Below are 11,974 nucleotides of genomic sequence, written 5' to 3' on the forward strand. Positions count from 1 at the left end.
TTGTTGAAGGTTAAGGGATGAGGGTGGGCAGTGGAGAGAGGAGATACTGTATTATTATTATTATTTTTTTTTTTTTGCTATGATTATAAGGAACTTAAAGTGAATTTTTTTTGGTTTGTTTTATCTAATAGGGGAAGAAGCCAAAAAATTGTATGATGATGCCCAAAACATGTTGAAGGTACTGATTAGTGAAAAGAAACTACAAGCCAGGGGTTTGGTTGGATTCTGGCCAGCACAGAGTGTCCAGGATGATATTCATTTGTATGCAGAAGATGCCATACCACAATCTGCAGAGCCAATAGCTAAATTTTATGGCTTAAGACAACAGGTAAGAAAATCCATTATTTGTGGACTAAGAGATGACTTCCTTCTCAAAATGTAATAACTCTTGCTCAAAATCTGAAAAATTATATCAATGCTAGATTATACCTGGAAGATGATCAATGAAGAAATGGGAAATGAATGTGTTGGGCTGAGAGAGGCTGTTTGTATGATCAATAATAGCAGAAATGTCAGGCTGACCACCTATACTCAAGGCAGACACCCAGACAGGAATAAGGCTCTAATTGACAACTGTTAGGGATGTTTGCTCAAATGGACATCTGGCAGATCCTAGTTCACATTCATCTTTTCAGTCTTTTTTACACATTCAATACCAGCAATTTACTCCAAAGACACATCTTCTGTGCACCATACTTTTATAAGTGAAATTGATTGTGGCCCCTCTCTTGTGGGGAGCCACAAAATCATCCTTAGCCTTCCCAAAGATCATTTTACTCTGACCCTCCTTTAAAATGTAGCTATTCCTGGGAGAGGTGGGTAATAGGGTAATCCATCTGACTTAAGATAATGCACCAAAGGATTTGATCCTGCTTTTTCTGACTTGAACTCTGGCATTTTATATATCATCTTATGCTGCCTCACAATTATAACAATTCATATTACATAGTGCTTGAAAGTTTACAAAGTGCTTTATAGAAGGAATTTCCCTTGATTCTTACAAAATCTCTATGAGGTGGTAGAAGCGAATATCATTTTATGGATGAGGAAATTGAGACTTTAAAATTGAAGAATATATTCATTCATTCATTCATTCATTTATTGATTGATATCTTTTTTTGTGTCACCCAAATTACTCTATTTCCCCTTCAGAAGGGATTCCTCTCTTAGAACAAAAAATGTTTTTCTTTTCCTCCAAATAAGAGAAAATTTTCAGTTTGTAAAATTGAATATATTGTATATTGAAAAAAATATGACACTTCATGCACATTTCTTCCCCTCAGAACACTGCAGGGTAAGTGGGTAAGTGTGTTCTCATCTCTCCTTGGGCCCGAGCTTCTCCTTTATAATTTCACAACATTGATACTTAATTATTTTGTAGTTGTGTTTTCCCATTTACATTGTTAAACACTGTGCAAGTTTCACAGAATTAAGGAAAGGTAGAATATAGACTCAGGAGTTCTGACAGCAAGTAAAATGCTTTTCTATATATCCTTATCAATGTTAGTCAGCTTAAGTGACCCAGTAGAGATAGTGCCAGTCCAGAAGACAGGAATATCCATCTTCTTGAGTTCAGATGTGACCTTAGATACTTATTAGTAATGTGACTCTAGGCAAGTCACTCAACTTTCTTTGCTTAATCTGTACAATGAGCTAGAGAAGAAAATTGCAAACTATTCCACTATCCTTGCTAAGAAAAACCAAAATGGGGTCATGAAGAATCTGACAGGATTGAAAAATGACTGAATATTAACAACATCAATAATAGTCACCTTGAACTGAGATGAAAGTTGAGAAAATTGACTTGTATAATCACTGGTTTCTTGACTTCTTTTTTATTTTTGTAATTAAAATAGAAATAATATTAAGCCTCATTTTAAAAATGAGTTGGGTTTTTTTTTTTTAAACACCTAGATTTATCTAGTACCATTTAATTTCATTTCTTTGCTTGTTTTTTGGTTTAAAGGCAGAAAAGGACTCTGCAAACACAGACCCTTATTATTGCCTGTCTGATTTCATTGCTCCTTTGGAATCTGGAGTCCGTGACTACTTGGGCTTCTTTGCTGTGGCCTGCTTTGGAGTAGATGAACTGAGCAAGAGCTATGAAGAGAAATGTGACATCTATAGCAGCATCATGGTTAAAGCTCTTGGAGACCGGTTGGCAGAGGTAAAGAATAAGCCCTGCAAATCAGAACTTTTTCTTTTCTTTTTTTTTTTTTTTTTTTTTGCCAAATTCCCTCTTAGAGACATATTGGGGGCTATATTGGGGATGAAATGAGCTGCTGGTTACTAGGTAGGAAAAAAAAGTGGATAACATGGTGGCCCCACAAAACTGAAAGAACTATCAGCTTTTACTTGACTTTAGTAGCGTTGTGGCAGATTCCAGTGCATCCTGTAAGTAGGTTTGAACATTGAAAATGTCACATACTAAAACTTCCTATTTTAAAGGTGATTAAAAAATTTCCATTCATCTGAATCTGGTTTCTTTGAGAGAAAATTTGAGCTTTGGCAGAGGGACTTCTTATAGATTTCTTCCTTTCTCCTAAAACTTTGTTCTCTAATTCAGTATCTGATTCTCACTTTTACTCACTATAGTCTAGGATGGAGGTGTCAAACGTGGGGCCTGTAAACAACCTGAAGCTAGAAAATATTAAAACTTAAGTAGGTAATATTTAATAAAGTAATTTAAAAATACAATAAAATAATGTTACTTTGTAGTTTTCTAAGTGAACCTGAAAGGATCCTTATGTACACTTTAATGACCCCTGTTTTTATTTGATATCTCCAGTCTAAGGTCATAAAATTCTTCTGTATAATTGGAACATAATGCGTCCTTCACAGTTATTTCTTTAATTCAACAAACATTCATTAACCATTTACTATATACAAAATTCTGGGACATCAGAGACAAAAACAATAAAATCCTTTCAAGGAGTGTATATTTTACTGAAGTAATAAGACACAGTTGCATCAATACAAGATAATTTGAACATAGAGAGAATGCAACTGTTAAAGAATTAGGAAAAGTTTTCTTTGGAAATCAGAACCTAAACCTTCAAAGATGCTAAGGTCTCTAAAAGGTTGAGATGAGGAAGGGGTGTGGTCAGAAGATGGGGGGGCAGGACTAATCTATAAAGACACACATGAAATGGGAGATGGAACACCCAGGTCTAGAAACAGCAAGCAGGACAGTTTGCCTGTAACTTTTAGAATGTGTGAAGAAAAGTAGAAGGAAGTAAATCGAGAAAGGTAAACTGGAGTCAGGACTATGAAAGACTTTGAATGCCAGTTGGAGGAGACTGTATTTAAACTTGAAGCATTAATGAACTACTGAAGACTCTTGAGCAGGAGAGTAGCATGGTCAGGAATATGGCTTAAGATTATTTTAGCAACTTTTTGGTTGAGAGAGAGTTACAAGCAAATGACTAAATAATTCATTAATCCAGACTTGAAAAGTGATGAAGACTCAAGCTAGGGAGATAGATATATAAGTGTTAACAGATGTGAATGATAATTTAGGAGTAAAATCAGCAAGATTTGGTTACTGATTGAATGCAAGAGGTGAGGGAGTTGAGAATGACTTTTGGTTTTGACTAGGCTTACATGATAGAAAAAAATTAGGGAAAAAAAAATTTTTCCCCCAGGGGAGGTAGGAACATGTGGGAGGAAGAAAAAAGTAAATCCTTGGCAACTGAAAAAAAAAATTATATAATTTTAAAAAAGGAGAGAGAGAAAATGAATCTCAAGTTAAGCACCTGGGAGACTGGAAAAATGTCCACAGCAGAAATGGGGAAGTTTGGAGGAGGAACAGGTTTAGGAGAAAGAAAGTATTCTGTTTTAGGCATGTTGCATTTGAGATGACTGGAATATTCTGATGGAGCTGTCCCCAGGCAGGTGATTATATGAGAATAGAGTACTGGAGAAAGGAATTAGGAAGTCATCAACATTGTAATTGAACCATGAATATTGAACCAAACTGGTAAAATCAAAGAGCAGACTCTTTAGAGAGAAGGGCCCAGAACAATACCCACCTTGGCTGGTAATTCAGCAATTTCATTGTGAGTCTTGATTTCATTGATAGAGCCAGAAGGGACAATAAAGACCATCTCTGCCAATACCATTTTACAGATGGAGGAAATTGTGACCCTCAAGTAACATGTCCAAGGTTAGCTAAAAAATGACAGGCAAAATGCAAATTCATCAAGTCTCCATATATAATAATAATATAATAATATATATAATAATAATATAATTCCATATATAATAATTGTTTCCAAAACACAACACCCTTTATGATTCTATTTTAGATCTTCCCTCCTTACATGAAATTAAGGTTAGAGGTTGATTTTATTGCTTTTTTTTTTTTTTTAAATAAAAATGTCAAGTATTAATGTCACTTCAAGGAGCAAGACTGGACTACTTTCTAGTAGGACAAAACTCCTTGAGGAAAAGGATAGTTTAATTTTTTTGACTTTGTATCTCCTCCTCCTCTTCCAGAAACCCAATCTAAATAACAAATAGTATTTTTTTTTTAAACAAAAATGAAAAAGAAGTAAAAATTAATACAATTGACTAATGGATTGAAAACTAGATGTAACTCTGCAAAGATGGTTTGGAAGCATTGTTCTCATATCTCTTCTTTTGAGCTATGCTTGCTCTTTGTAATATTTCAGTGTTCACATTTGCTTTGTGTGTGGTGGTTCTTTCCATTTACGTTGCTGTATTCATATATGTTGTTTACTTCACTCTGTCTCAGTTGATATAGATCTTTATATGGGTGCTCTGTATTAATCACATTTTTAAATAGTACATAATATTTCATTATATATCTCTACCACAATTTGTTTATATTTCCCAGTTAATGATTATCTACTTTGTTTCTCATTCATTGCTATCACAAAAAGTGTAGCTTTCCATATTTTGGTGCATTTGGGGATTCTCTTTTTATCAATCTTGAGGTATATACCCAGTAATCAAATCTGTGGGCCAAAGGATATGGATCTTTTAAACCATTTTATTTGCTAATTTTAATTGTTTTCCAAAATAGTTTTATTGATTCACAGCTCTTCCATCAATGCACTGGTATACTTGTTGTCCCTAAATGAAGGTTTATTGAATTGAGCTTTTTCCTTCAGTAGACCTTTTTTTTTTTTTTTGCTAATAGTGAAAGTTTCAGTACTCCCTTGTATGTTATGCACAGTAGTACATAGTGATGTTGATATTGGAGTAGGGGAAAGAATAGAGACATTTATTGGAGTACACTGAAAAGCACTTTATTTGGAATTAGAAGATTTGAATGTTGAATCCCAGATCTTCTCTTTACTACCTATAGACTCTTAGGTAACTCACATAAACTCTCATGGGCCTCAGGTTTCTTTAAAATTAAGGGCTTGAACTCCCTTGGGTAGAATCTCCAAGCTTTAAATCCTGTGATCTCAAGATGAGGTTTCAAATGCTGAGCTGATGCCTGATTTAGACAAAGAGGAGTAGGTGATTAAGGAACAAATAAGAGACAAATCCAGACAGTTTCCTCTGTGCAGTCTCCGGGACCGAGTCCCTTTCCTTCTCCTGTCTTAGGATTTAGCAGGAGGCAGATGGGGAGAATAATTAACACTAGCCAAAGTGATCCTTCGAGGCTACCTAATCTAACCCCTCCTCATCGTACAGGTGAAGAAACTGAGCCCAAGGAAAGTTTAATGACTCACCCAAGGTTACTCAGGGTACTTAGTATCCGAGATGGGATTTGAACTAAAGCATCCTCTCTTAGAGCCTAGCCCTTTTTTCCATAACATTTCACTGCCTATGCCACTGCTCTGGGTAAAGATGGCAACTTTTCTTTTCAAGGCTTTTGCAGAAGAACTTCATGAAAGGGTTCGCAAAGAATTTTGGGCTTACAGTGACAGTGAGCAGCTAGATATTGCTGACCTGCGGAGAATCCGGTATGGGGGCATCCGCCCTGCTCCTGGCTATCCCAGCCAACCTGACCATACTGAGAAGCTTACAATGTGGAAACTCGGCCACATTGAAGAAACCACAGGTATTGCTCTGCATAAGAAAGTGGTCCCTTGAGACAAAAAGCACCTGAGCTAAGCCTAAAAAAATACATTTATATAACTAGTGGCATTTAAGCCACATAGGTATGTTTAATCTATCTGTATTTGTGTGTTGTGCATATTACTTAATTTTAGTATTTTGTTTTTCACCTTAGTCTGGTTGGTAGTTATACAAAGCATGCAAAAAAAACCTACCCAAGTGGAATATCAGTTTAGTACTTGAAAAAGTATTAAGCTTTCATTAGGGCTTTTTAAACCCACTTTGCTTTTCCTTTTCACCCCCAAATCACCCTTAGACATGATAATGTAAGTATAGATAACTTATCCTTGTTTGAGTCAGGATATTTCTGAGGCTGGGTGAGGCTACTTGAAGGTAGCTTTTTCTTGTGAAACATTAGATTCTTAAGTCAAGGTGGCATAATGGGTAGATAGCCCTCTCAGAGTCAGGGAGACCTGTATTCAAATTTGACTTTTGTCATAATATTACTGACTCTGATCTCTGAATGAGCCACTTAACTTTTCAATGCCCCAGCCTCCTCTATTAAGATTATAAAGTATAGGCTATTCCCCCAGTAGAAAAAGTTTGTTTTTTAAAAATTCCCAATACAAAAGAAATCACTGGTCCAAAAAAAAATTTTTTTTGGAGGCCCTAGAACCCATTAATCTATTCAGGAATTTCCTATACGAGCATATATCCAGGTTTAGGGTAGACAACTTAAAGTTACTTTGGACAGAGATGAGTTATATGAAGCTCTATTTGTGTCCAGGTCTTGGGCAGGGGTCCCCAGAAGGGATTCAGGATGATGGTGGGGTAAAAGGCCTTCATACTCTCTCTTCTTCTCTAATCCAAATAAGAAGGTCATTTGCCCTGCATCAATTTGCTGTTCTGGGCCATTCTGCTTCCTTTTGGCCATTCTTGGGACAGCTGTCATTAGTAGTAGCTAATTTGTCATAGTCCCAGTTGGTTGTCATGGCCCTGCCCTTCTTCAGGAAGCAACTAGACATGCTCACTCCACCTCATGGACCCAGAGCTATGACTTTCATCATTTTTTTTTTTTTTTTTCATCTTCCCAGGAATCAGACTTACAGAATCATTAGCAATGGCGCCAGCTTCAGCAGTTTCTGGTCTCTATTTCGCCAATCTGAAGTCCAAATATTTTTCTGTTGGTAAAATTTCCAAGGACCAGGTAATAATATTCAACACTGTAGATGTCTTTCTATGAAACCTAAATGTTAAATTGTTATACTCATCTGAATCTAAATATAAATTGGACTAAGTTGGGAGAAGACAGTAAAACTTTGTATACTTATATCTGAATTTGATCCTTCTCCCTTCCTCTGGCCTCCCCTCTCCCCCCAACATCTTATCTTTTCTTCCAATAATTATTAATACACAGTGTTTTCTGCCTAAAGAATGATCTTATTATAAATTAAATTAAATGCCTATTAATGACTGTTAAAAAGAGTCTCCCTAGAATTCAGGTAGATTGGATGCTGGGCCTGGCTGTATAACCCTACAAAAGCACATAACTCTCAGTTCCTCCCTCCCTAGACAACCCACTAAGAATATAGATTGTTTGGACCCTCTCCATTAGGCAGCTTCTATGCTAACAAAATCTCTTTCCTTAATAGGAGCTCTATCCTTAAGCCAATGAAATCAGATCCAACATTCTCCCCCCCCCCCAAAAAAAAAAAAAAAAAAAGTTGATATCATATCATGTTTAGTAATTTTCAGTTGATTTCTCCTGATCCCTTTTGGGGTTTTCTCTTGGCAGAGATGCTTCAGTGTTTTGCCATTTTCTTCAGCTCATTTTACAGAAGAGTAAACTGAAGCAAAAAAGTTCGAGTGACTTGCCCAGTGTCCCACAGCATAATAATGCCTGAGATCAAATTGAAATTTGGGATGATGAGTCTTGAGACTTGAGAACTGGCTCTCTGTCTGTTGCCCTATTTAATTATTGATATCTACCTAGCCTAATAGATTGCTATAAAAATCATTCCGGATTTGGAGGCTAAGTAGTTAGGGTGAGATTCCATGTATGTTGCATGGTTGACATTTAGAAGGTCATGACCTCAGGAAGCCTCATTTTCCTACCTGTAAAGTGGGAAGTATGGCGAAAAATATGTGGTTTCTAAGGACTCTTCCAACTCTACATTCTGGAGCCTACAATCCTAAGAATACAAATGGAAAGAGCATTGAGTTCTCTACCACTATTTGGTTGGGCAAATTCCTTAAGGTCACCACTCATTACCTCATGGGCAAGAGAAAAGTTATAGCCAGGTGATTAGTGATATAGTGATTAGATTTTCCTAATCAACATGTTGTTATTCTCCCAGGGTTAGAGACTTGGGTTTACAAGTCAATGCTACAGTAACAGGTTGTTTCTCATCTTCCTTTTCAGATTGAAGATTATGCTTTGAGGAAAAACATGTCTGTGAATGAAGTTGAGAGATGGCTGGGACCCATTTTGGGATATGATGCAGACTAACTCTATCTTCTTTCTCCCACCTAAAGATACTTCAGAAAAAAGACTCCTGAGTGCCTTTAAAAATGCTACAATTAGTTAGCATCAAATGCATTGGTCTTCTTAAGGTTTGGGAAGACTGGGGGAAAACCCTATTTGATGATGCAAGAGATTCAAAAGTCATCATGTATTTATTTATGTGACACTGAAAGTGAGCTGCTCCTTTCTTTTTTTTAAATAAGCAAACTACAGAGATAGCCAGCTGTAGTCATACATATCAGAGACTATGCAAGATTGCATTGTTGATTGCTTTTATTATGTATTTTTGTGTGTGTGTTGGGCATGTGCTAAGAGTAAATAAAATAGAAAGCGAGGTATTTTTCAGTAGGTAGCTAAAGTTGGCTTCTCAAAAATTTTATGTTTACCTCATACTTAGAATAGTATTTTTACAGATAATTTATCTGGACTTTTTTTTTTTTTTAAACTTGAATCCCAGTTTAGTTCAGTCTGAAATCAGGAGGACTTGGGTTAGAATTCCACCTCTAAGATATACTGTATAAATATTGCACTTTACCTCATAGAACCTCAATTTCCTAAACAATGAGGATAATAATATCCATAGAACCTACCTCCCAAGATGATTGTGATATTCCAGTGAAGAAGTATAGGAAATGTACCTTGCATAAGTTGGTAATTATTAATAGAAATATGAACTTAAAGCCAAACGGCATTATGAGAAATGAGACATTAAGAACAGAGAGTTTGCTTTTTTTATCCTCATCTCCCTGGCGTTAAATATTTGGTGAATTAGATTGAACCTGGCAGTTAAATATTGCATGGAAGAAAGTGGACTGCTCTCTCTCCACAAAACTTCATTTTTAAAGGTAATTGAGTATATTTCTGTCAGAGTGAGCATTACTAGTACATGACAGCAAGAATCTCATCTGAGTGGAGGCAGACCATGGTAGCTCAGGGTTAGAAAAAATAAAGTCATCTCAGAGGCAATATCATTGGAAGTATTTTAATTTTATCCTGTCTATTTATCATTCTCTCTCCACTTTCCTAACTCCCCTCAAAGGTATCAAGATTTCTGTGCTAGGAAAAGAATGTTAAGTAATAACCTTCCCTTTTCAAAAATGTTTTAGGTCTGGGGCTAAGTAGTGGGATTACTCCCTCAACTCCAACCTCATGCTCTTAATGAAAACTTTGTTCAACCACCCTTACGCACATTGAATTCTCCCTTATTAGAACTCTGATAAACACAATCTCTGTTGTACACATATGGTTCAGTTTTTATTAGATTTTAAAATATTTTATATGCAAGTCAAACTTGCCCAATTAAACTATTAGCTTCTTAAAGATAGGGACCATGTATTATTCTAAAGTATCCCTCATAGCATCTAAAACAGTACTTGGAGATTCCATTTGAGAACCAGTAATTTAGGTTATGAGAGAAATATATTTCTGGTAGATAGAGAGCTGACTTAAAGCTTCAGAGAATCTGCCTCTGAAACAGATTAACTGGGTTACCTCATTCATCTTTCACTGGCCCTGGCCTCCTGGAAATTCCCATAATATTATAAATTGCAGAAGAGTAGCTAATCTGCATTAGGGGGAGTTTCTTCCCTGGACATTACTTGCAGCAATGAAATTGCAGGTCTGGACCAAAAAAAAAAAAGCTTTTTCAAAAAAGAGATAGGGAAGAGGGAAAGAGAACAGGTATTTGTTAAATTTCTGTGTTCTCCAGGTATTGTTCTAAGTGCTTTACAGATGTTCTTTGATGAGGTAAGATTCCCAGGTCCTTCGGCTTGTAGGTCACAAAACAGTGACTATGGGAAAAGTAGCTTTTACTGTACCTTGCCAGCTTTGCCGTCCATTTATTATGTGAGCCCAAAGATCACATTTTAAAAGTCGTTCTCCCAAAGCATTTAGGTTAATTGTTGTACTATGTATACTTTGTGTGTGTGTCTGTGTGTCTGTGTGTGTCTGTGTCTGTATGTCTGTGTGTGTGTCTGTGTGTGTGTGAGGGAGAGAGAGAGAGAAATGAGAAAAATAATTATTATATGCTTTAAAAAAGTGATTTTTTTAAAAAAAAATGGATTGCTAATGCAAAGATGTTTAAGGTGTGTGTTGTGTGTATTCTGCTTCATATATATTGCAAAGCACTTAATGAGCTCTCTTAGCATTTATATATTTTTTTAAAAATCTGACATGAGAGAAAAGAATTTTTAAATATATTACATCTGAATGGAATTAACATCAGTCTATTTTTACCATTAAATGTCTTTCACCATCTTTTCTGCCCTCTTATAGATGGAACTATATCTTTGAATCTATTGTTAAGAGAACTGTATGTCAATTGTCACCTTTTCTAGGGGGAAAATCATGTGTGCATATGAAAGGTTGCAATATAAAATAAAATTTGAAAATACCCATCTTGCTTTATTCTCATATGTCAAGCAGAAAGTATAAGGAAAGAACTTTGGAGAGATGCCTGCATCCTGCAGATATTCTACATTAAGATTCCTACCTATCTGGATCTTCACCTGAGGGGTGTCTGGCAGGCCTCCCTGTCCTTTCCTATTACTTAATCATTTTAAATAAAGCTGAAGGTGTTTTCCCCCTCCTGACTACCAAAGAAATTTGCATTCCAGAGCATCCCCATTCAGCTATTAGCCATTTATTCCTATCCTGACTAGGTATAGAGAGCAATGTGTAAAAAAAGGTGGTTAACACATGATGTGTACAGGTAAGATCATATTCTGATGGTTTTAAGACTATTTCTGCAAATTAAGCCAAGTTTGTTCCCAAAGGATACAAGAATTATGGAGAAGCTTGATAAGAAATAGGGTTTATATATATGTGTGTGTGTGTGTGTGTGTGTGTGTGTGTGTGTGTGTGTGCGCTTGTGTATTATTATACAATATACAATACAATATATTTCTCATATATATATATATATATATATATATATATATATTTATATATATATATATATATATTAATTAAAGTAGTTTAGTTTGTTGGGAATAGAGCAATGAAATCCAGGGCTAGAGCTACATTTTCAATAATCATTAATATGATTATTGTTATGGCCTGAAAGGATAGCATGTTATTTTTGTCTGAGAAAAGTTTCTAAGAGCTACATATAGGTTATTTGTGAGCCACATGCAACTCCAGATATAAAACATGAATGTCACTGCAGTACAGTTTGCTCACTCTTGCTGTCATGAAAGCATCAGGAAAGGAATGGAATTGTGTGCTGGCCTCTGGCCTGTAAAGCATATTGTATGTGTTTGTGTGTGTGTGTGTGTGTGTGTGTGTGTGTGTGTGTGTGTGTTAGAGGTGTGAAGTACCCCTCTTGAGGACAGATATCTTAGAATCTTAATACAAATATGGACCTTACAAGTCATCAACCAACCTTTTTCTGATAAAATCATCTCAAACATTCATTGA

The 11,974-nt window shown here is 35.8% G+C and overlaps 1 protein-coding gene across 1 annotated transcript in view; it reads left to right on the forward strand.

Annotated features, from left to right (window-relative positions):
* The window catches only part of MTR (5-methyltetrahydrofolate-homocysteine methyltransferase), a 130,556-nt gene extending 119,603 nt beyond the window's left edge, over nucleotides 1-10,953 (forward strand). The window contains 5 exon segments of the mRNA XM_074262491.1: nucleotides 132-328; nucleotides 1,967-2,167; nucleotides 5,845-6,037; nucleotides 7,128-7,240; nucleotides 8,456-10,953. Coding sequence (XP_074118592.1) covers nucleotides 132-328; nucleotides 1,967-2,167; nucleotides 5,845-6,037; nucleotides 7,128-7,240; nucleotides 8,456-8,542 — 791 coding nt within the window. The 3' untranslated portion in view covers nucleotides 8,543-10,953.
* The last annotated feature ends 1,021 nt before the right edge of the window (nucleotides 10,954-11,974 follow it).

Source organism: Sminthopsis crassicaudata, chromosome 4, assembly GCF_048593235.1.
Source record: "Sminthopsis crassicaudata isolate SCR6 chromosome 4, ASM4859323v1, whole genome shotgun sequence".
In the NCBI taxonomy this organism is placed as follows: Eukaryota; Metazoa; Chordata; class Mammalia; order Dasyuromorphia; family Dasyuridae; genus Sminthopsis; species Sminthopsis crassicaudata.